The following is a 26,539-nucleotide window of genomic DNA, read 5'->3' on the forward strand; positions in this document are numbered from 1 at the left end:
TTTATCTATTTCCTGCTTTTTTATTCTATCATTTTTGTCTCATTTCTGTTTCTCTTCAATACCTTTAACATGTTTAATCAGCCAGGTTGCTTAATTGAGCAAATGAACAACTTAATGACGTGTGGTTGCTTTCCTTATCACGAATGGCACGAAGAATCTCCATTTTAAGTTCATGCTCTTCCTGTTTCATGTTCAAGTCGAGTTGCATAATTTCTATTTTATAATTATGTTCCTGTCTTAACAGATCCATTCTGAGGTCGTGAAATTCCTTTCCACGGCGTTCAACCGCACTCATCTTACCGATCATTGAAGAACTGATTGACACTTCATCTGCTGCTGCAGAGGTACTTGGTATGTCTTCTATCTGCACTTCGTTGACGGTAGAGGGACTCTCTGGTTGTTGATCCTGCTCTGATTCAGGCTCTGGTTGTTGATCCTGCTCTGGTGTACCTGGCATACCTAAATGTGTAGAAATAAACAATGACGTTAAACACTTCCCAAGTGTAAAGGACATTTTACACTCACTTTACTTAAACACGATAATTTTAACATATTATAGTATATTGTGAGCGCGATAGGTATATAATAGGCCTACAGGCCTAGGCCTACATGTACAATCTACTTTGTTCATAAATATTTAAGGCTAAAAAATGATTGTAATATGTCTCTAAGCCCCCGTTAATTAATTATTTATTTATTTATTTGTTTATTTTATTATTATTATCATAACATTCTGAGAAATAGTTTGAAGAAAAAAATGCTTCAGGTATAGAATAACTAATATTTATATTTCAATTGTGCAAATGAACCACAATTCTACGGTGTTTACTTTTGAACACTCGCAAATAACATCTTACCTCAAAATGTTAAGAACTCTTAAAAAACAAAAAACAAAACCACATTCCTCATTAATTTTCGAAACTGACATGGGATTTGAGACATAACAGTAATTTTTGTGTAGCTTTGTGTTCAGCAGGTGTAAACATTTCAAAATGTAACACATTTATTCTGATAAGCTAAGTTATACTGATAAAGTGTTCAAGCTGTAGCAATGTAACACATTAAAATGTTTATTTCGTTTAAGTGATACATGATTTTTGTTAACCTTTTAACATGGTTACCACTCTTGTAAACTGGTATACAAACTGACTTGAACATCTAAATATACGTTTAAACATGAAACACTCATGTTTAAGGGTCTTCATTGTAGCATAGATTTTAACCTGAACATCCCTAAACATAAATGTTCTGTGACTGTGACTATAAACATATCCATCAATAATCTAAACATGGTTAAACATGTTTACAAAGGCAACAATGTATTTAGAAAGGTGTTTAAATGCTAAACGCTGTTTTTGCAGTGTATCTTTACCGTCATAAATTTACTGACCTTCATCATCATCTGGAGTACCTTCTATTGGTCTGAAGGCTGTAGGAATGATTCCTTTGACAGCTTGGGTGGTTTCAGATATTGGTTCAACCGCTACGTTGCCAGTCTTGACACGTTCTTTGTTGTAACGGGTCACATCTTTCTTCGCATTGGCTTTAATGTCCTTCCACTGAGTTTGGAGTTGAGTGGGGCTTTTCTTGTTGACCAGACCATCAGCATTAAACTGATCACATACTTCTGCCCATGCTTGTTTTTTCTTTTCTACCGACTTGTGGTCTTTCTTCTTTGACTCTATTACCCCATGAACTTGAATTAGTTGTATCAGCAGCTCCCTCTCGTAGTCTGTGAAGTGTTTACCCCTCGGTGCCTTTCCCGTTTTTTTCTTAGTAGCATCCATGTTGTCTTCAAAGCAGTGAGTAGCTTGTATGAATTAACATGGATTCCATACTCGAGCATGTTGAATAGGCCTAATTCATATAGGCCTACCCAGTATTTTATTTCACAACTGACTATTACATAATACTTTATGGATATTCAATCACCTACCTTTATTCTCACCAACCGACATATTATCTAAATGCATGTAGACCTATAGGTATTTGCATATAATAATGGATCATATGTGACATGATCTGGTCCATGGGGGGCCAAAGGAGGCATTTTTGAAAATTGAGTTATTACTATGACTATTACCTTAAACAAACATTAGGCTATCATAGGGGGCCTACTGAAAACACCAAAGGTTTAGCATACTTGGTTCTAAAGTTATGATGTTTCGTGTCTATTTTCTTATGTGTTTTATTGTTTTATTCCACATTTTGCCTTTGTCTCAGTTTCAAATTTGCCGCCCGTTTGGCCCCAATGGACCAGATCATGTCACATAGGCCTGCTCTAAAAAAGCAGACGGTCTATGAATGGTCCAAGCCACATGAAATACTCCCATATTATTACGGACTCTGTTTGTACCGGGGTACCTGTGACGTAACACTCTATTGTTAATATTGAATAACAACTGTCGACGTAAGACCGCGTGGTTATAAACGTGATATTAAAGGTGCTGATTCGGATTAACTGCTCTATTGGCCACGATACTAAAGTAGTAGTTGCTCGCCAGTTACGCTTCAGCGCAAGTCCCAAAAATACTAGTTTAGTAAGATACTCGGCAGTTGCGGAGTTACTACTAAAGAAGTAAGCTACTAAACTAGTAAGTTACGCGGATTTGGTGCACTCAGCGGATTGTTTAATGCAAAATCGGAATTTTGGGAATAAGTTTTTTTCGTGGATAGCTACTGAAAAATGTCATAAAAATAGGATGCTAGAATTACGATATACTCCTTTAAGCCGTGGTGGACGTTACTATGGGCACAATTTCAATAGTTATAGGTACAACAGCTCCTGATTTTCACATCAAGGAGAGCATTGACAAATAAATTATTAGTAATTACCGAAAATTGTGTTTCAAATGCCATTGAAGAACCTGTCTATATGCAATTAAGTATACATATATCAGTATAATTATGCACCCTATCAATTATCGTGAAATACAGCCCAGTAACGACTCGAGATTATGTAGCAAAAGAGTTTAAGCGCTAGACAATTTTAAAGTGCTTTATTCCTTTATTCTCGCTCCCCTTTCTCTCGCCTTTTCTTTTTCTCTGTCTTTCTCATCACTCTCGCTATCGCTCTGTTTGTTTATCTGTTTTCAGGGTAATTGTAATTTCTAAAATTTAATTTAATACCTTGCGCATGTTGTCTTCCGTCCTTAGAACCACCCCTTGTTTCTTGTTCAATCTGTTGTTGTCGATCAGACGCCCTACCTTTCTTTGGGCTGTGACTTCCAGATTGGTCTCTTTCACCTTGTACTGAAAGTAATAATAGTTTGTGCAGAATTACAATATAATGTAGTGGCCTTAATTTAAACGCTTTATGTTAACATGTTTATTTCGTATCTTTATAAAATGCCTTATCATCTGTACATTTTTATCACCTGTATTAACTTTATTTTTACATTCTCTATTTGAAATATGATCCCTGATCGAATAAGCCCTTTTTCAATTGTTAAAAATTGCAACTGCGCATGTTTAGACATCGTCACACAATACTTGGGCGGAAGATAAACAGAACCAATCTCCTCCATTGACGGCCGTGTGAATGAACTCAAAGGTAATCCCCCGTGATTTTTCATGTCTTTTACAAGATTAGCCATTCAAAACAATCGCAATCAATACTTTGCTAGTATACCGTAAAATTCCGTCTACAAGCATATATATGCCTCTAAACGAGGTTTTTTTGACACAAGAGACAAGAGGCAGACACTCTCAACAAAAACGTTATTTGGAGTTTGAATAACTATATTACTGATAAAGGCGGCTGTACAAACATGTATATTTGTAAGACCAATCTATTGCAATGTCTTTGAGAAGGGTATTGGCCTTTCATATCTTTCGTTTAAAAAAAACCCTCGTTTAGAGGCATATATGCTTCTAGACGGAATTCTACGGTATACCAATATTGAGAAGACATTTGGACCAAAGAAGTAGGTAGCATTTTTGCGAAGTTCACTCCCATTTAAATATACTGCACGAGTCGCGGTGTTTATCTGTTATAGATATTACCCGCAATGCACTCTGTTATGTAGTGACGACAGGGCTCATACCACTGAGGGGAGTGTGATCAGAATGTTGAAAATAACAGAAATAGAATGCGTTCAAAACGAGTACATGCAAGCTGAGAGTCAAGCTATCCTGACGTCAACACATTAACGTTATCCATTTGGCACTGACAAAAAGCAGGTTTGTCCCGATGTATTTGTCCACCGCTGTATATCCCCCATGTCACATGACCTTTCTATACCTCAAGTTTGATAAGCATCAAGTCTTACCTGCTACGTGTTGTCTTTTGTAAACGAAACAATTCACATCTTTAGCGATATGTACGCAGATGATTTTGAAATTCACTATGAATTCTGTGTCCTCAGTTACTAGTCTGCGTAAGTTCCGTTTTGTATCTTCGCCATGCCAAAACAATGGCAACTGAATTGCCAATATCACGCTACCCTTCTTGACGCCAATGATATGAACGAGTCGAGGTGGGATCCCGAGCTTCTGCGATAATACTTCTGTTAGTCCGTTCGCATCCAGATTGGCGAAGTGAGTTGTGTCGCCGTGAATGTTGTATTCAATTTCAAATTCGGTTACGAAAGCACCACATGCTGTATAGAATAAATAAAACAGGTAAATCAATTTAAACTATTACATCACAGAAGGCCTATCACACGGTTGTTTGATGGCATATAAACTGAGTCATTTTAAAGAAAAGTTGAACAATGATGGCGCTATTTATCTAAAATCTTGTTTAGGAGTAGACTAATAAATGACAAGGGGAATTTAAAAAAACCTTTTTATCATGAAATGTAAGGCAGAACTTTAAATTTAAAATATATGTAAATAGCGCCCTCAATTTACACAGAAATGCACAGTTTATAGAATTAAAATGACCAAAAAAGCAGAAAAAGGTGAATAATTTGATATAGAAACGAAAATCTGTGATAAAAATTGCTACAAAATACACATCGGAATAATTCAGCTATGTCGGACATATACATTCAACACGGCAAAGGTTCATAGTCAGCAAAAAAACATAATTATAAACCCAGCGATGCCGAAGTACGGTATTCATCTATGTTCGGGTCCCGTACTCCGGTTACTTGGAGACTCGTTTCAGACCAGAAAACATTTTGCACGAACTAAAATATCATTATCATGTATATGGAGATTTTAGGGCTGTGTGGATCGGTGGTGTTGGGATGTGTGCGTAGAAATTGCAGACTTTTAAAACCGTAACTTTATTTACCATGTTTACACCCACACTTAGCTTATACACCACAACATACGATCACCTTAGGTGATGTTTTTTGGTAAAACATAGCAGCTAAAGTGACATCATGTAAAGCCAAGATAATTTTATATGAAAATGTCTGCATATGAGCTAATGATGGGTTAACAATATATCAAAGCTCATTACTCAATACGTACCTTTGGATTTATATACAGGTTGAAAGTATAACGTATTGAAGTCTTCCTGATATTTTTCTGCATAGGTTTTAACTTCTTCACATAAATCCATGCAATTTTGCCCATGTTGAGTCGCTGTTTGTAACAGGTATTGCAGGTACAGTACATTTCTTTGACTTAGGAGACAGCAGTCTTCAAGCACGTCTAAGAACTGCTCCCCGTTTTCTACATTGTCAATGGTTTGACATGGAACTCCGCACTCTTTGTAATTATCTAGATGAAAAACAAAACAAAACAACAACAACAAAATTAATTTGACTTGATTAGATTTATTGATATCCTGGCAACTAAACATACTCAAGCAGAAAAGGCAAAAGCATAGTCAACTGCCGGATTCACTAGCGAATTATATCTGTGGGTCTCAACAACCCCGTTGACGTTGACGAAAAAGAAATTATTTTCAAAAAAACTCCGAACAACAACAGTTACAGGTTCATACATCTATAAAATTTGCGCGAAAAAGAAAACAAACTGTAGTATAATGTTATGCGCCCTTAATGTATTCGATGTGTTCATAGGATGTCAACCATGTAGTTAATTATCCTTCCCATCATGCTATTGGTAGTTGCCACGATAACGTAAATAAACAATTGAACTGATCTAACTACCGGTGTTAAGATATTCTTTCTGTGCAGTAATAAGCCTCCGATTCTACACAGGCTAAATACAATTTCACTGGAGACATTATTGGTAGGGAATGCGATAAAAGGGGTATTATGGAAAGCATTAGTCCGACTGCGATGGAAATGCCGAAAATATATGTTGACAGCTTGCCTGGAAAAAGGAATATTCAGCTTGATAGAGTCAGCCCAGCTAATAATGTATTGACTCCACAGACACCCAACAGCAAATCTTATCCTTCTCAACTCTCTCGCTTTATGCCCCTGTCTCTCCATGTTATTGTCTCCCTCTTCTGCTTTTCGCTCTCTTTTGCTCTCTCCCTCATTGGTATAATATTGAAACAAGACTACCTTACTTTAGAGAGCTCTTTCGTTTATAGAACGTCATCGAATTTTTGGTTTCTGCCCTCGATATGCAATTTCAGTCACTGACTAGTCTCCTCGTCCTTATGGTTATTTCCACCATAGACTGTGTTTCCACCAAGGTTCAGTAAAATCAGAGCAATTTACAATTTGATTCATTGTTTTCATAACATATCATACTCATAAGTTTATTTAACAACACAACTTCATTCTTCATTGTTCTTAACCATTTGCGTTTTTACCTGTCTTTCAGAACATTTTAGCAATAGAATACACACTACAATATCCCTATCGATAAGGATCTGGTTGCATAATCAGTGTCTGACACGTTACAAAATGTCCTCGCCAAAGCTGAAGAAGTCCTTGTGAGCTTTACTGATTGGCAACATCATTACAAGTCTTTTGCAAAAGCGAGCAACGGATCTTCAAGTAGCATTGGGTGTCTTTCAGAGATTCAAAGATGATTATAAACGATCTGTTCGACTGCCGGGTTACCATAATGATCGGTCCTACACTTCAAGAATTTCGGCTGCAGTTGCAGGCGCTGTTGATCAAGGAATTGAAGACGCTCAAGAAGGATTGGTACAAGTTGGGCTGATAATTTTGATACAGGTATCACTTCAGATATCACCAAATGGGAAGTTGTTAACCCCGGGCTGTCGTCACTCTACACATTCCCTTGCAAAATGTCTTTCAAAATGTGTTATATTTCTACCTTTCATTTCGGTGGTGGCCATCTTGAAATTTTTTATGCGATTGTGGAGAAGTAAAATGTCAAACTGGATCTGCTTGATTCTAGGGTGTACATTAATTATTGTAAGAAACAAAATCTGGCAAAAGAACTTTACTTTGAAACTAATGTTTTTTTCTTATGACGTTACACAGCGGCCATTTTTAATTTCTTAAATTGTGAGAGTGTCACATTCAAAACTGTGCATAGTTTATTCTTAAAGCATCCAAAAGGCAAATAATTTACAAAAAATACTTTTAATTTATTATTTATTTTGGTACCACTAGTGAATAATCGAGCTTTTTTATTATCCATAGCGGCCATCTTTAATATTTCTAATTGCCCAAGGGATACCATTTTACATCCCCCAAAATCTAATTTTGTACCACTCAAAGAGTAATAATCAGCAAACAAAACTACTTTAACTGGCAAAATCATCTAACCTTGCTCTGCCGCCGGACTATGACGCAAGAAAATATACCATAACCTGGTATAACTTTAACATGTTTAAGGGGAAAATACATTAATTGCTAGTATTTGCGCTATTGACCTCATAATCCTGATTTGACTCAAGCGTCCTTCAGTTATTGCAAGTATCTCACCAAATAATTGTTGCCATACAGTTTGATTTTCTTAGTTATCCTAATAATAATTATGGAATGTATTTTTTAACGAAATTATAACCAACATAAACATACACCACACCCCTACTTTTACACCTTTTCACTCTTACAAAGAGACTGCGTAGTCTTTCTCAGACAAAAATTAAAAAAAACAAAAAAAACAAAAAACATGTGCTATAATAAATACCTGATTTGCATAAGTATTTCAGCTTTCTGAGTAGGGCTGGTATCTCGTCGATGCGTTGAAGTACTTGTAATTTCAACGTTTTATATGGCATAAATGTGATTGCGTCGACTCCTTTCCGGGCTACAGACATGACAGAAAAGCAACAAATAATTCTACATCATAACTGTAAACAATATGCATTTATACTTATTACATTTACATTAAATATGACGTATTTACACGTATTTGGTCAATTTTGATAATTAAAGCACTCATATAAACATGGTTAAGTGCACATTAGAGAATGAATTTGGAGTAAACCTTCTGATAATTACAAACACTCGCTGAGCAGCAAGACCTTCCCTCTCTTTAATCCGATAAGCTGATTATCTATTTGTTTTCATGAATTGGAAGACATTCTTTGATGAGCTCAATCATCTGAAATTACTGGAGCGTGAGTCACCCAGGCTGGTGACACAGCATAGTATTTTATTAACAGAAGGTTTTCTCCAAAAACAGTCACCAATTTGAAATGACACATGTTACATTACCTTCTTCTGCGGCAGAACTCTGTTGATTACCATCATCAGTAAGACTGCAGTTGACATGCGTAGTTCGACGGTATATATGAAGGTCACCCTCTACACGATAGACAGTCTTGTAGGAGGAAAAATATCGATTTACTAGTATTAATTTCAATCAATTCTTAAAAGTTGTTTATTTGAAAACATGATCGTGTTTTTTGAGATTATATGATTAGCATTATTTACTACATTATTGCATCAAATTATCTGTTCAACATGTTGTCTACTTCATTGTACTCAATGATAAGTAGATTTTGTTGAATATGATTTTGTCTCTTGAAAATTGCATTTGCATTTGACTTTGTTGAGGGGAGGCCACTGCCGCTTGTCATTACATTATATTTTCCCTCAAACTTTGAGGTTTTACTTTACTTGTTGGTTATTTTTGTTTAGTCTGCACTCAGACTTAAACCATTAATGCAGGTCAGTTTCTAGCCTCTGTGTAATTATATTTGTTTTTATTTCTTGTGTTAACTTTTATGTATGAATTATGCTATGTTACAGGGAAACACTCTGGTCCGTATGCACAAAAGAGTTAGACCGGGTCTAAAATGAGAACTGGTCTAAGTGAAATTTAATTCCATCAGGAATGGTCCTCTACTCTTATTTCCTTCCTAAAGTAGCTAGCAAATTCCAAAGATTTAAATACAAAGTTCCAAAATAATACAAATGGACCAAATTGAAGCGTCACACGTCATTGCGTTTAGTCACAATGGTTCATTATGTAAAAAAGAGACCGTTTTAAACAGTGTTAAAAGTTGCATCTGAGTCCATAGGAGTCAACTCTCAAACAATACAGTAGGCCAGGCATGTATTTGTTAAAGAAAACCTGATTACTATGGACTCAGGTGCAATTTTTAAAACGGCCTCTTTTCTTACACAATTAACTAGTAATTGTGACTGAACGCAATGATGTGTGATGCTATAAATTGGTCCACAGGGATAAAACAAATAGGGCTATACATATCTTTTTACATTTTTACATTTCGTAAAATATTTTTCGACTTATTTCAAACAGTATTAGGGGGAACTTATAAGTTGTGGACCCTATACTTTATACCTATTAACATGATTAAAATATATCTGTACTTTACTTAACCTATTTGGGGACTTGATTTGATCAAATATTTGCGATACTCGATTTTCGATAACTCGACAGATAACAGCTGCGACCACATGGGGAAATGATATTCTATAATAACGTGTATAATATGCCTTAGCTATGTCAAAAAAGTTAAATATTTCAAACTCATTCTAGTTCTCATATCCTATACAGAATGAATTTTTTTTTATAAACTAACCCTGTTGTCATATACAATCGTTGGCGATTCAGGTGAGGCACCTCCGGAAGCATGCTCCATACCTAATAAAACATAATTAAGAAAATATTCATGGTTACCGGCTTGTTTTTTTCTTATTTTTACTGATGAAAAAAGGCTAAAAATTATTGCGATAAAAATCACATGTCATTAAGTGATTAACAATTTCTAACAATTATAATTATACCAAACGGTGCGATATTATACATTCTCCACGTGCCTCTTAAATCTTGTTAACCATAAAACAGCAAACATCACAATAATAGAGAGGATGCGATTTCCAAACGTAGCATCGAACGTACGTATGGAAATCGCAACCTCTCAAATCATTACCTATTCCTCTATAACCGCCGCTCGTGGCCATGCTTTACTCTCTGTGATACATGCTGCGGAATGAGAGAAAAAAACCCAAAAATAAACAAAAAAACAAGTAGCAATTTTATTATCAAGGAAGTAATTTCAAATAGAAACATTAAAAAAATTATAATCTTTCCATTTATTGGAACAAAAAACAAGTAGCAATTTTATTAACAAGGAAGTAACTTCAAATAGAAACATTAAAAAAATTATAATCTTTCCATTTATTGGAACAAAAAACAAGTAGCAATTTTAAATCAAGGAAGTAATTTCAAATAGAAACATTAAAAAAATTATAATCTTTCCATTATTTTATTGGAATCTATATAATATTAATACCAGATCAGGCTGGTGCTATAGGTTACATACCACTAATAGGCCTGGGCGATACATGGAAAAACGACGAGTAACTATTTGTTTGCATGGCATCTGAAAAGACTGCATTAAAATCGCTGAAATTGATCAAGTTATATAGCCAAAAAAGTACTTTTTAGGGTTTGATGCTTCAAAATGGTATATTTTCTCTCATTATATGACATTTTTGTTGTAATAGTACCAAAATTCATACACACGGCTTCAGTTTTTAGTAAATATTCGCCCTACCATATTGTAACTTTCAGCTTCGAGGGCGCACTGCCATTTTAAGGTGTTTACGGTTCAGTGCGTTAAACAAGAAAAGTCTCTGATCAACCTATGTTGAGTTTTGATCATTTGGCATCTAAATCATATAGTTTCACCTGGTATGTGACATCCCAGCAAACACAAAAACGTTTTAAAAACGTTTTGAATAAGTTAAATTTTGGCTTTTGGTTTAGGTAAAAACGTTTTAATAACATTAAAATGTCGGGTTATATAAAGGTCATGAAAACGTTTTAAAACGTTTTGTATGAGAACACACTACGACAATATTTTTAAAATGTTTTCAAAATTTTATTCTAAACTATTTTTGCAAACATTTTTTGCCAAATATTTTGTCAACATTTGAATAACATTATGTTAAAATATTTGCACCCAGCAAACACATAAATGTTCTTAAAATGTTTTTTTTTTCAAAATGTTTTAGTAACATTTAAATGTCGGGTTATATAAAGGTCATGAAAACGTATTTAAAACGTTATTGCAAATATTTTGGGCAAACAGTTTTCGCAAAATATTTTTTCAACCCCCAAATAACATTCTGTTTACAATGTTTTGTATCAAGTTTTCAAAAATGTTTTTGGAATGTTATTAAAACGTTTTATACCATTTATATAACCCGACATTTAAACATTTTTTGTAAAACATTTTGTTTTTGCTGGGCAGTAATTATCAAAAATGTTTTTTAATGTTATGAAAACGTTTTATACCCTTAATATACCCTTTATATAACCCGACATTTAAACGTTTTCTGACAACCTTTTATAACCTTTTGCGAATGATGTCGAAAACGTTTTGTGTTTGCTGGGATTTAACTGTGAGAGTTCTGAATATGAGAAAATTCCACCCGAGATTAGCCATTTTCCCATTGAAACCTGTGTAATATATAATTAGTGGTATTTAACCTACGAAATTGGCCAATTGTTTTCTCAATTTTAACTAAAATATCGATAAGAATTGAAAAATATTTTTGAAAAGATTGTGTGATTAATACTTTAAATTAAAGTCTGCACAAAATGAAACTCAGCTGTTATAAACACGCCTATAGCTTCAGAACTAATAATTGTTTTCACATTATTTTAACATCAAAAGAAGGATGGTTTATTTACGCGCATTTTGATACCCAATTTGTCCATTTTTGTTCAATATTACAAATACAGCAGTGTTTTGGAAGAAAAATAGCCGAATTCAAAAGTTGCAGCTATTTGTATTGATTTGAAGTAAGCGTGAAGATTAAGGGCGGGCTTTACGTGCAACCGTGCTGGCATAATAAGCATTGACCGCTGTAAACTGCAACTTTTAAATTCGGGTATTTTTCTTTAAAAACACTACTGTGTCGTTAATATTGAACAACATTTGACAAATGTGGTATCAAAATGCGTGTAAATAATTCATCCTTCCATCTATGTTGAAATATTGTGAAAACAATTATTAGTTCTGAAGCTATAGTCGTGTTTATAACAGCTGAGTTTCTTTTTGTGCAGACTTTACATCATTTCCTACAGAGTCGTGAGATATGTCAAACATTTCCCTTAGTCATAAGGAACAAAAAAAAGGTCAGTGGTCGCATATCTGTAAGATCATCGGTTAATGAGATATAGTCACTTTTTTGTACGTTGTGCACTTAACCCCCTTGTTTTTTACTTCTGGATATCGTTTGGAGTCAAATGATTTTTCATTTTAAAGCTTATGATATATTTTCTAAACACGAAATAAAACAAAATTGACCGCCAGCCGACTTTACAGCTGTTTCGTGATGGACGGTCACATATATTCATTAACATATTAAATCAGTTATCCCTTTTGGTCAATATCGAATTGGTTTGTGGCTGACTTAGCTTGGGACCAATGCATGAATTGGCATATGGCCAAGTCAATTGTGGACGAATTGGTTTGGGCCGAATCGACCTGATACCAGGAAATGCCGAAAAATTACGTACTTTTACAAGGCAAAAAGCAACTTTTCTAGGCATTGTTGACATGGTGCCCCGCTAAAGAAAGTTTCCTACTATAAAGACCTAACTTTTGAGATGGTTTGTACGGTTTGAAGGTGCAAAATTAACAATAAGCTTAAAATAGGCGCCGTTACCGCCGGGTCATCATCAACGACTTTGACAGATGACGTCATCAGACGCAATCTCTGTCTTGATAATATCGACATGGACTAATATATAGAGCACGTAGTGTGATGGACTGGAAACTTCACGCATCGATCTGAGGACAGCTTTCAAACATAAGTCTTGATAGTAATACGCTGTTTTAATTAGCCTATATCTGGTGGCAGCAGCATTTTACTACAGTCACGTGATAATGGCACGGGCGGATAATACACGGGGAAGCCGACGGTGTCCACATCACATTTTTTTTTTTTTTTTTCCTTTTTCGGCTTTTTGTATTTTATCTGTACTTGGAGCTGGTGGGGGAGAGAAAGCATAAAATACATTCAGGAAAAAATACAACCATGGACGTATAATAGAGCACGAAGTGCGATGGACTTGCAACTCCGTTCGTCGATGTGAGGTCAGCGATCGTCACGCTTGCAACATGTGGACGTAGATGGCAGCAGCATTTTTCTTTAATTAGCATAAGTCTCCACAGTACTACGCATATTTTTTTACGTAGCTTTTAGTACTATCGTGGTGGCAGCAGCATTTTTACTTTACTTTTCCAATATGGCGCCGCCCTTGAATCAATTTGGTGCCTGTTGGCGACGCCATCGGACGCCATTTAAGCGCAGAGTAATACACAGGGAAAGCCGACGCTGTCGCCACCTTTTTGTATTGCGCTTGTATACGAGTTACAACGGCCTGATACAACTCGAACCAAAGATCAAGGCTCCATTTCAAATTTAACCCTAAAAAATCACTCATTTTTGAAACCTGACGTTGTTCAAATTTGCGCCAAAACTTCACCTCTGAAATAAAATATTGGGATTTTTTCTCAGATTCCTTCATGTAGACACTTGCCAGAAGCAAATGAGCTGAAAACGGGCGAATTTTGACAATTATCTTAGAAAATAAAGCCGCAACAAGCTCAAATAAGCGGTGGACTATTTTAACCGAATTTCACTGGTACATAAATCGTGGAGTGATTTGGTGGTGCGCCCTCTGAAAAGATTTGAATAATAGTGGGCCTATTTAATGATATATGAACTACCACTAATGTTCTTGTCAGCGCTACAGTGCAAAACTTCTCTTTAACATTACATTCAAATAATAATTACATTGTAAATTGGAACTGACACCAATTTTTTTCAGGAATACTTGTTTACTAACTAAAGTTGGGGCGTTCAAAAAATGTACGCTGATGTGCCGACATTCTCGGGACAAATTCTCGCAGAAGAAATGTCACCGAAAAAAAAACAAATCAAAATTAGGCCCTGCAGCTACATCAAATTATTATTTTACTTTGATTTAAGGGATCTGGAATGAGTGTTTTGAGCGTTTCGACAGTGTTTTTTGTGGGACATGAGAGCACATCAGACATATCGAATTGCATTTTGAATACGAAGAATGTCTTTCTGATATCAAATGATTTTCATTTTTTGAAATTCACGATATATTACAAATTTTATGACAAATTATTAAAATTTGATATTTTTCACATTTTTGATATATAACGTCCTCGAAGTAAATTTTATAAATCTAATGGTATATTCTTAAAGTGTATGTAGCTGGGAGGAAAAGCCGACGATCAATTGAAAATTTTGACCTTTCGTATTGAAGATATGGATTTTTTCCCAAAAGACCTAATTTTTTTGTGTGTTTTTGGAAAGAAATCCATATCTTCAATACGAAAGGTCAAAATTTTCAATTGATCGTCGGCTTTTCATCCCACCTACATACACTTTATCAGATTTATAAAGTTTACTTCGAGTACTGTTAAATATCAAAAATATCAATTTTTAATCATTTGCCATAAAATGTGTATTGATTACATTGCGAATTTCAAAAAATCAAAATTATTTGATATCAGAAGGACATTCTTCGTATTCAGAATGCAATACGATATGTCTGATGTGTTCTAATGCCCCACAATAAATACTGTCCAAACGTTCATACCCCATCCCGGGCATCCCTTAAGGCTTGTTAGAAAAGAATTATGGTCAGGCTTGCAAAATATACTGTGTTCCTGTTTTGGGGTAAAAGCTTGACGATTAATGACTATGTATAAACGAATCAAGAATTGTCTGGGATAATTGCAATTATTGCAATTAATGTACCTTGCCAGCTTATACGAAACGTCGGAGTCAAAGCGATTATGATATTTACTTGCTGACAATTACCGTTTTTACGGGATTATTTCCCGCCAAATTTTCTATCGGAAACATTAAGGGTAGAAGAGGTATTGTTGGTCGAAGCAACCTAAAAATCGATTTTCATTATCTAGATCAATATATTATTGAAAATTAACACCTTGATGTTTTACAAAAGTTAATTCCACAAATCGTATACTTTGCAAACTTGTTTAATTTATCGTTGTTAATGAGTTATGTACGTTTTACAAAAGTGTTGTTGTTTCAGCCCTCTTTACAACTTAACTCAAGAACTGCAGCACCTATAAAAGTATATCTGTGATATTTTAATTCTTCTACACGCTCGCTATGAATTGAGCAATGCAGTTTTTGCCAAAGCTCACTACCATTCGTAAGATGCTGTGAACTACCAAATCACAACAGTTTAAAATAATTAATAACCTTAACATGCCTTAACCCATGAAGACAAATATCAGTCCATAGAAGTGAACAGTTTGGTTTGTGCATGCAAACGATTTTAGTGGGGGGGCGGACAGGGAACGTCCACCTTTTGGAAATTCCGCACTCCCATTTCTCAAAAAAATCCGCTGTGCACTTAACTCAGTCGAAGCTCAAACAGTTCTGTTGTTTCACTAGAAAAGGTCGGAAGGTATAACTTGAAACCGTATGCTAACAAGAGTAATATAGGCCGGGAATATAGGCTACCACTGGTTACGGTTCTTATCTATATCTATTTATCTCTCAACTATAGCTTTCCGTCGATTGAAGCTACGTGCATATAAATTTTCATTTTTATATCATAATTTGCCCACGCCCTTATTTTAGTCATACTCATACATGAAACAGTTTATTGGTTGATTACAAAAAATGCAACATTATCAGCTTCTGAATGCAACAGTTTCATCTTCCACCCACTGATTATGATTCCAACTACTAGTTAATGTTTGTATACTAGGCCTCTATGTACCAGAGAGTGAATGATTAACGGGCAATCTATGCGGGAAGTCCCATATAAAACTGAAATTGCGTAAGTACATGAAGAAAGGGGAATTGCTTTATTTCATGCAATCCCTATACCAGCTGCAGATTTTTGGCCTATTCATGCATTAAATTAAATTAGACACAATGTTCGAAATAATTATTTGAAAATGAGGTCCTGGTTTTTTTTAGATCATAAAATTATTAACAGCGGCTGATTTTATGCAAACTTAAGGGATGGGGTATGAACGTTTGGACAATATTTATTGTGGGACAATAGAGCACATCAGACATATCGAATTGCATTCTGAATACGAAGAATGTCCTTCTGATATCAAATAAGTTTGATTTTGTGAAATTCGCAATGTATTACACATTACACATCATTAAAAATTGATATTTTTGATATTTAACAGTACTCGAAGTAAACTTTATAAATCTGATAATTTATACTTAAAGTGTGATGGGATGAAAAGCCGACGATCAATTGAAAATTTTGATCTTTCGTATTGAAGATATGGATTTTTCTCCCAAAACACCAAAAAAATAGGTCTTTTTCGGGAAATTTGTTATGTGCTAGGCCAGGAAAGGATCAACTTCGGCAGCGATGTTTGTTAAGTATGTGGAATTTTGGGCAAACCCTCGCGAGAAAAATCTAACGATTCCAGTCTTGGAATCTCCTTTATAGACCCATAGCGATACAGGCATGAGAGTGGCTTTGCTTGAAAAAGCTGGAGTAAAACCAAAAAAAAAAAAAAGCTGCAAAACAGCGTGAAATTGGCAAAAAAAAGGACCAAAAATTGGGCTGAAAATGAATAAAAATGCGTAAATTTGAATAGTCAAAAAAGCTGAATTCAGCTGATCAGCTAAAACATCTCATGCCTGTCATACCATTCCTCTAGTGTGTCAGCTGTATTTGTCTGAATACAAACATCTACTACGCGTAACGGGTGGGGGCAAGGGGGAGGGGGGGGGGTAATTTTTTAATCAAACAAATCGCCAACCAAATCCGATTTAAATCAATGAATAAATCGATTTTTTTTAATCAAACAAATCGCCAACCCTGGTTTTTATGGTCAATATGAGTTTGTTTGAAATAAAACCATATAATTCGTGCTTGATAATTATTTTTCTAACATACATGTATAAGGCATAATGTTGCAATTGCCGGAGACTTCCTTTAACCATGAACTTAGTTTGACATTTTACAACAATATCATTTCCCATGACTGATTATTTTGCATGCAGATATATAGTATAAGATGAAAGAAATAAGTGACTTACATATTGATTGACATTCGTTTAATCCCCCCCTTACAAGTGTTTGTGAACGGTCCCTTAGTGCGAAAGTGCCAGCCCTACACCTATATCCATTTCAAATTGAAGTGCCCCCAAGAACAATGAAGACATGATATGAAGCTTATCTATTTTGCGTATCATTTTTACACTATAAAGTTATTTTTAAGTTAATATTTTAGGTCTTGAACTGTTTTTACATAATCATGATTCATTCAAAGCAATAATTTTGATCTGCATATATATGTTTAGACTACTTAGATATTGTCTGGTATTAAATATACAGCATGCAAGGCTTCGTGTAAATGTCAAATTTATCTTTTGATGTTAGGGACCGTTCACAAACACTTGTAAGGGGGGCCTGATGCAAAAATTTTGACCCTCCTAAGGGGGGGGGGGCTGAAAAAAATAACCACAAATTTTCCTGGAAAAATTAAGTTTATATGCTTTTCTATGGGGTTGACCCATAATTTTCATGTCAAAAAGGGGGGGCTGAAAAATTTTCGGGATGAGATTGTTTTGAATCAGCCCCCCCCCTTACAAGTGTTTGTGAACGGTCCCTTATATCGCTAAGTATCGCTTTTATGTTTGTTTCAAAATGCATTATACTGAAGTTTGTACGTGTAAAAAGATAAATTATTAATAAATAATCCTATACTGAACATGCTGTACAAAATTAGCTAGTTTAAACATGTTTTGAAGATACAAAATCTACCATTGTACACTATAGACTAATCCAAATCCACGCATTCCTACACCTGACTAGCAGCCTTTAGTTGGGTACCCGTCGGCTACAATGCACCCAAAATGTGAAATGATTCGGCCTTGGCTGAAATTTTAAACTGCATTCCATCACCCGTTTTACACCTTCCGCGAAAACATAGGTAGACAAAAGAATGATTAAAGTTTACAACACAATAGGCCCTACAGTTCCCTTCGGCAAAACACACAGCTTCTACATGGTCTACTCGCTGTTGAAGTGACATAATAATCGGATTAACTACACGCGGTATCAAACGCTACAAATGGATGTACTTGCGAACAAAAGGACTATGTATGAATAGATGCGACGGGATTACCTGCGGAATTATCTCTATTGTATTATTCTATTAACCCTCCTCGTCCTTGCATCTTCTCTAGGTGTTTGGCGGCTTTTATTTGCACAATTGGGGGCTCAAAACACCAGGATGGTGCTAGCGGGTACCCAAAGATGGACGACCAAATCCTGACCATGACTTCGCTCGTTGGATTCGTCTGCATGATTAGCACGATCATTAATCGTGCGCAATGGTCGTTGTATCTAGGGCCGGGATCTATGGCCTTTGATATTGTGCAATAAGATTGAACGTGATCAGCTTTTGAAACCCTGGATTGGTTTTTAAATCCGCCTCAGCTAGGTCGTGTTTCCTCCGCAATCATCATGACCATGATCACAGGAAAAGCAATGGCACCTCGTCCAAGATAAAGCTTTTAAAACAGTTAACAGAAATAGACCAGCTGATATAAGCATGAGTCATAGGCTCGACGGGGGGCCGGCTGTCCCTTTTTCGAAATGTATTGCTCAATATTTCCAATAGACGAATCCAACGAGCCAAGTGATGGTCAGAATTCAGTCGGCCATTACTGGGTCCCGTCTACACAAAACTGGTGTTGTTACTGCCCAACTGGGTGTATTAAATCCGCTTAAAAATCGATGTTGAATTGTATTGTGTTGTAAACTTTCATCATTCTCTTGTCCACGTGTATATAACACGGGTGACGGAATGCAGCTTAATTATAATATCCCCGCCAAGGCCACATTATTTCACATTTTAGGTGGAATAGACCTAAGGGGGAACCCAGCTATGGCTGCCATTGAGGTGTAGAAATTCAAGTATTTACTATGTCATTCCAAGCGCAATATGTATCATTTTTTTTAACTTAAGCGCCCGTCATACTTTCCTGCCGCTTGCCGCTGTGGCAAGCGGCAGGACGTTTCAACCAATGACAAGCCTTTATTGTGTCCGTTTGTCTGCAATGCGCGTGCGCCACGCCGCTCAGCGGCAAGCGGCAGGGTAGTATGAAACCAGCATTAGATGTGAATAAGATAATAAATTGTTGGTAATGTTGTACCTTTAAAAGAAGGAAAACCCTGGATATTAACTATACTGCGCCAATAAAGTATCCTTACACTTAGAAAAATAATCACAATTTCAAAACTGAACAATATTGGGGTAAATTGGCTTTTTAAATAGATGCACTATCTAATCCTGCACATTATGACACCACATTGAATCCAATGTGTCCTCAAGAAGTAAAGTTACAAGCAATTGAATAGACGAAGGTCCAGTTTTAAAAGTGACAAACTGGCCTATACAAGGCGCAAAAGGATTCCAACAAGCGCAACACAGAGACAACACAGTTTTTTCAATGAAGCGTTATTTAATTTTCAGTTTTTACTTTTCATAACTTTCATTTTTTTTTTCAGTTCTTTTGTTTCAGTTTTCTTTTGTTCCTTTTGTTTTAAATTAAAGCCAAACGCATAAATTAGCCATTCACCACTTTCAAACCAGATTTGTGGGCTGTGGAGTTTTGAATAGGCCAGTTTGTCACTTTTGAAACTGGACCTTCGTCTAATCAAATGCTTGTAACTTTACTTCTTGAAGTCACATTGGATTCAATGTGGTGTCATAATGTGCAGGATTAGACAGTGCATCTATTAAAAAAAACAAATTTACTCCAATACTGTTCAGTTTGGAAATTGTGATTATTTTCCCGAATGTAAGGATACTTTATTGGCGCAGTATATGTCAATTCCCCGGGGTCAATTCAATCGTAATACTACTAAGTATTTACTATGTCATTCCAAGCCCAATATGTATCGGAAATTTTTTTTTTTTAAACTTAGATGTGAATATAATTAATATATTGGTAATGTTGTACTCTTTAAAGGGATACGACGTATTGTTGGTCGGAGTAGCAAAATCGATTTTCATTATTCAAATCAATATATTATTGAAAAATAACACTTTCTTGTTTTGCAAAAGTTCATTCTACAAATAATATACTTTGAAAATATGCCTGATTTATTGTTGTTAATGAGTTATGTACGATTTACAAAAGTGTTGTTGTTTCAGCCCTTTTTACAACATAACTAAAGAACCACAGACCTACAAAAGTATATCTGTGATATTAACTATGTCAATTTCTACGGGTCAATTCAATCATTATTCTAGTAGGCCTATTTACTATGTCAATTCAAGCGTAACATAATATCAGAATAGACATGCAGCTGGCATTCTGTGGGGTACTTGATTTTGAATATTGAGTCCAAATAACTATGGATGTCGCTTTACGCTTTTATATTGAGTATGTGATTAATACTTTAACTTACTTCGATCTGAAACTCAAAACAATACTATTCATGGGTTTTTTGACGGTAGTTGTGCGCAAAGTGGGTTAGTACAATAGCTGCCCTGTGAAAAATTGGCAATTTATACACAGTATTTTGTACTCATCTACACACGGCAGCTATAATGCACTTACCTATACTTCTGGCACTATTAAGCAACGCTCTGCAGGGTCCATTGTTCTATTGTTTCCGATTAGAGCGCTGACATATTGGAAAATGTTGCCAATCAATATTCATGGGAGTGTACATTCAACGTCCGGTTTGCGAAATTGGGTGAGTTGTGTTTAGTAGGTGTGAAATACACCTGACTGGGCGTTTTAATTACGTAACGAATAAAGGCATTGACATCATCGAATGGCTGCCCAGTGCTGTTATGTGTTTAGTTATTATATAGGCCTAATAATTATTATTAAATGTATTCATCATTCCTTTCTTTTCCCTTCTCTGTACTCCCTCGCTCTCATTGTCCCCTCTCACCCTCCCTCTCTCATTCCCATCATGTTTCTTATATTTCTATTTATCTACTTGTCTTTATTATATCTTTTTATTTCTCCTTCCTCCAGCCCTCTCTCATTCCCCATATCCCCTCCTCCCCTCTTCCTCCTTCCTCCCCTCCCAAGACTTCTCACAGAGGTGAATCTGCCCCTCCCCAACCCCCTCCCCTCTTTGGGTACGCCACTATTTCTATACCAATCTCCTTCTTAAAATAAACTTAAATGGACATTTCTTAAAGGATGACTCCGGCAATCACAACATTATGCCTTATATGATAGAAAATTAATTATCAAGCACGAATCACGTGGTTTTATTTGAAACAAACTCATAGTGACCATAAAACGAATAAAACATCCGTCTCTCAACACGCGATATTCAAAATTCCCGGGTGCCGAAATTGTCGAGTGCAATGACGTCCCAGTAATACAATGAAGGCTGACGACAATTGAACACAAATAACCATTACGTCATTGCACTTAGACATATTCGGCGCGGGAATTTTGAATATCGCGTGTTGAGAGCCGACTGTTTTTATTCGTTTTTATGGTCAATATGGGTTTGTTTTAAATAAAACCATGTGATTCGTGCTTGATAATTATTTTTCTAACATATAAGGCACAATGTTATGATTGCCGGAGACCCCTTTAAAAACAACCTTTATAGGCCTATACTTATACTTACATGTATACGTATAGCGATTACCATGGTGTAATATAGATATATGGACTGAACATGGCAGCCTTCATACATTCTAATGTGATAATCGATCACCAAGAGCATTCAATTTATTTAAATGAAACGCCTAACGTCAGGTGGGTGGTAAAGATGATTGCATCGCCAGCTAAAGCCTCCTATAATATACTTTGAAAATATGCCTGATTTATTGTTGTTAATGAGTTATGTACGATTTACAAAAGTGTTGTTGTTTCAGCCCTTTTTACAACATAACTAAAGAACCACAGACCTACAAAAGTATATCTGTGATATTAACTATGTCAATTTCTACGGGTCAATTCAATCATTATTCTAGTAGGCCTATTTACTATGTCAATTCAAGCGTAACATAATATCAGAATAGACATGCAGCTGGCATTCTGTGGGGTACTTGATTTTGAATATTGAGTCCAAATAACTATGGATGTCGCTTTACGCTTTTATATTGAGTATGTGATTAATACTTTAACTTACTTCGATCTGAAACTCAAAACAATACTATTCATGGGTTTTTTGACGGTAGTTGTGCGCAAAGTGGGTTAGTACAATAGCTGCCCTGTGAAAAATTGGCAATTTATACACAGTATTTTGTACTCATCTACACACGGCAGCTATAATGCACTTACCTATACTTCTGGCACTATTAAGCAACGCTCTGCAGGGTCCATTGTTCTATTGTTTCCGATTAGAGCGCTGACATATTGGAAAATGTTGCCAATCAATATTCATGGGAGTGTACATTCAACGTCCGGTTTGCGAAATTGGGTGAGTTGTGTTTAGTAGGTGTGAAATACACCTGACTGGGCGTTTTAATTACGTAACGAATAAAGGCATTGACATCATCGAATGGCTGCCCAGTGCTGTTATGTGTTTAGTTATTATATAGGCCTAATAATTATTATTAAATGTATTCATCATTCCTTTCTTTTCCCTTCTCTGTACTCCCTCGCTCTCATTGTCCCCTCTCACCCTCCCTCTCTCATTCCCATCATGTTTCTTATATTTCTATTTATCTACTTGTCTTTATTATATCTTTTTATTTCTCCCTTCCTCCAGCCCTCTCTCATTCTCCATATCCCCTCCTCCCCTCTTCCTCCCTCCTTCCCTCCCAAGACTTCTCACAGAGGTGAATCTGCCCTCCCCAACCCCTCCCCTCTTTGGGTACGCCACTATTTCTATACCAATCTCCTTCTTAAAATAAACTTAAATGGACATTTCTTAAAGGATGACTCCGGCAATCACAACATTATGCCTTATATGATAGAAAATTAATTATCAAGCACGAATCACGTGGTTTTATTTGAAACAAACTCATAGTGACCATAAAACGAATAAAAACATCCGTCTCTCAACACGCGATATTCAAAATTCCCGGGTGCCGAAATTGTCGAGTGCAATGACGTCCCAGTAATACAATGAAGGCTGACGACAATTGAACACAAATAACCATTACGTCATTGCACTTAGACATATTCGGCGCGGGAATTTTGAATATCGCGTGTTGAGAGCCGACTGTTTTTATTCGTTTTTATGGTCAATATGGGTTTGTTTTAAATAAAACCATGAAATTCGTGCTTGATAATTATTTCTCTAACATATATATAAGGCACAATGTTATGATTGCCGGAGACCCCTTTAAAACAACCTTTATAGGCCTATACTTATACTTACATGTATACGTATAGCGATTACCATGGTGTAATATAGATATATGGACTGAACATGGCAGCCTTCATACATTCTAATGTGATAATCGATCACCAAGAGCATTCAATTTATTTAAATGAAACGCCTAACGTCAGGTGGGTGGTAAAGATGATTGCATCGCCAGCTAAAGCCTCCTTATAGACTCCAGACCCACACAAGCACACATTTGGGATACATGAGTACAATGGTACCACTTTACACATGACTGCCCTTACACATGACTGTAGTGTGGTCACTTATTGATACTCGCCTGTTGTGTAGAGCGTTAATATGATGCCGGATCAGTGACCAATTTAATGGCGGAACCCTTTATTCGAAACAATGGTACCACTTTTATGAATAGCCTGTCGCAACTTCTAATCGGCATCAAACGAACAAAAGATTATATAATCTATTGCGACTCTATTTCTATTTAAAAGCTCTTTGCTATTAAGCAGTAGCTATGTTCACTAAGAAATATAGTACAATAATATTGCGTATATCCCTTAAACTTAAAGCCTAGTATCACTACCGTTATTGTCGGTACACGATTCTCTAAAAATAACATAAACCCTGGGAACATACCCAGGTGTTATCCTGACCACTGAGTATCTTTGTCCTGACTGTATAGAGCTACATGTAAGAGTAATTGAAAGTTGTTATTATAAACGGAAAGTACTCGGAAGCCTACATTGGCAAACAAGGGGAATTCCAATCAATCTAAATTACACACTGTACAGCTATACAGTAGACCTATTTACTTACAATATCTCTGTGGAAAATCCACATAAACTGAAATTGCCATGAAGGGGAATTCCCTCATTACGCAATGTCAGGTGCAGCTGTAGGCCAAATCAAGTATTCAAAATCGGACACAATGGTTGGAACGAGCACTTGTAATGAGGTCCTAGTTTTCAGATATTGTCATGCTAATAGAATTTTTATGCTGTTAACAGGTTTTCTGGCAAGAGTATATGTATATTTATTTTTATATTAGTACATATATCAATTAATAATATTAAAAATAAGCTCCACAATTTCAGCGACCGCTTATTGTTACCGTTTATTATTAAATGAAATGTCCGTGAAGAAATCATTAACGCATATTTTTAGCTGATATCTAATAAAATATTTGAACAAGTTCATTAGGAATGTAGATTTCAACTGTAAATTTTGTTCATTTTGAACAATTCCTAAGAAAAAACGAAGTTTTTGACTCACGTTTTAGTGACGTTTCACCACTACACTAGCGAAACCACATCGCACCATTCGCAGTATGCTCGTCCACCCTACGGACAAACTTCTCCCCCATCAAAAAGCGGAGGCCATTTATGAGATTCCCTGTGGTGACTGCCTCAGTTCCTATATTGGCGAAACTGGACGTCACTTTGCCACCCGACTTAAAGAACACCAAAAAGAGGTTGAGAAATTTGAAGCCAGACCATTCACACGTGCAAATCGCAAATCTTCTGTCACAGAGATTCACAAATCTGCCATCACTGACCATGTTGCCTCCACAAATCACTCAATCAATTGGGAGGAATCCAAAGTCATTGATCGTGAAGCTGATAAGACTACCAGGTGGCTCAAGGAACCCATTTGGATCCGCAGAAAAGGACATGACACTCTAAACAAGGACGAGGGGGCATACGCACTCAACAACATCTTTGACCAACTCATCACGCCCTCTACGGTGTCTCCTGTTACCCATAAAAGGAAACATTCAGATGTGATGAGTTGCCAGTCTGATGAAGCCACTAGTGTAGTGGTGAAACGTCACTAAAACGTGAGTCAAAAACTTCGTTTTTTCTTAGGAATTGTTCAAAATGAACAAAATTTACAGATCTAATAAAATACTATTGTAAAATTGTAGCTTTACCCGATCGAGTCACCATTACGAAGAAAATGTAAATTTTACGCCGATTTATGCAAAGAAACAGTGAGTAGGAAAGTATCCGGGAAGCCTAAAATTTACTAAAGAATGGGAAGTCCATGCCCTGGTTCCATGCCATCCACATTACAAACGTTAACTGTAAAGCAGATCTATTGAAAGATTGTGTTCATAAAAGTCACACAAATGGTTTTAATCGTTTTATTGAAAACTGCAAAATGAACCTGGCATGTGTATGAGAGTTCAACGGTATCAATCATTTTGTGAATTCCTTTGAAATGACGGTTGGAAAAGTTCGTAATTAAAGTAAAATTTGATTTACATTTTCATATTATGCACTGTAATGAAGTTACAGTGTATTACTGCCTATTAAAGGGAAAAAATACCGTACAGCACTATTTTTTTGGAATAAAAAAAAATATTATCTTGATTTGCTAAATGAAACACAGCTAAATCTTAATCCTTGACTTAGTTCTAACTGGCAATAAAATTTACATTTTAAAGTTTTCGCATTTGAGTGAAAATGAGCCAAAAACATGCAAATTTGTTCTTACAATTATAGTCACCAAATTCTAAGACTTGGCACAAGTTTAAGCATTCAAAATCTTTAGTGTTGGCTACGATTTAGCTCAAAAAGTTTGATAGTTTTGTTATTTTTTGATCATTGGAAAAGTAGTGCTGCAGTTTTTCTGTAATAGGGAATAAAGATTGCATGAATGTAATACTGAAACAGGCAGGCCATGAACATGGTAATGCCTATTGTGTACTTACCTCGGTATATCGAAGAGCACAAGGCATTTACTTTTCTGCTCCTGTCTTTACTTCGTTATATCGTTCTTGCTCGCGCTGGTATTCTCAATAGGTTATAAATCCAACTGAAATCTCACTTTTAAAGTGCGATTTGACGTCAACCACACCCTTTATAACACAATGCAGCCCGAATATAAACCGTCTCAGTATGTGTCGACCCGT

At 35.9% G+C, this 26,539-nt stretch overlaps 1 protein-coding gene across 1 annotated transcript; it reads right to left on the reverse strand.

Moving 5' to 3' along the window:
- On the reverse strand, positions 1-26,539 carry LOC140162310 (uncharacterized). The gene is made up of 9 exons (XM_072185544.1): positions 26,339-26,539; positions 10,202-10,254; positions 9,851-9,912; positions 8,517-8,622; positions 7,987-8,106; positions 5,425-5,676; positions 4,272-4,601; positions 3,130-3,252; positions 1-459 (listed from the first exon to the last, which is right to left on the reverse strand). Exons 2-9 carry the CDS (start codon positions 10,230-10,232, stop codon positions 74-76), a joined length of 1,410 nt encoding a protein of 469 aa, XP_072041645.1. The 5' UTR covers positions 10,233-10,254; positions 26,339-26,539; the 3' UTR covers positions 1-73.

This window comes from Amphiura filiformis, chromosome 10 (assembly GCF_039555335.1).
Source record: "Amphiura filiformis chromosome 10, Afil_fr2py, whole genome shotgun sequence".
NCBI classification, from domain to species: Eukaryota; Metazoa; Echinodermata; class Ophiuroidea; order Amphilepidida; family Amphiuridae; genus Amphiura; species Amphiura filiformis.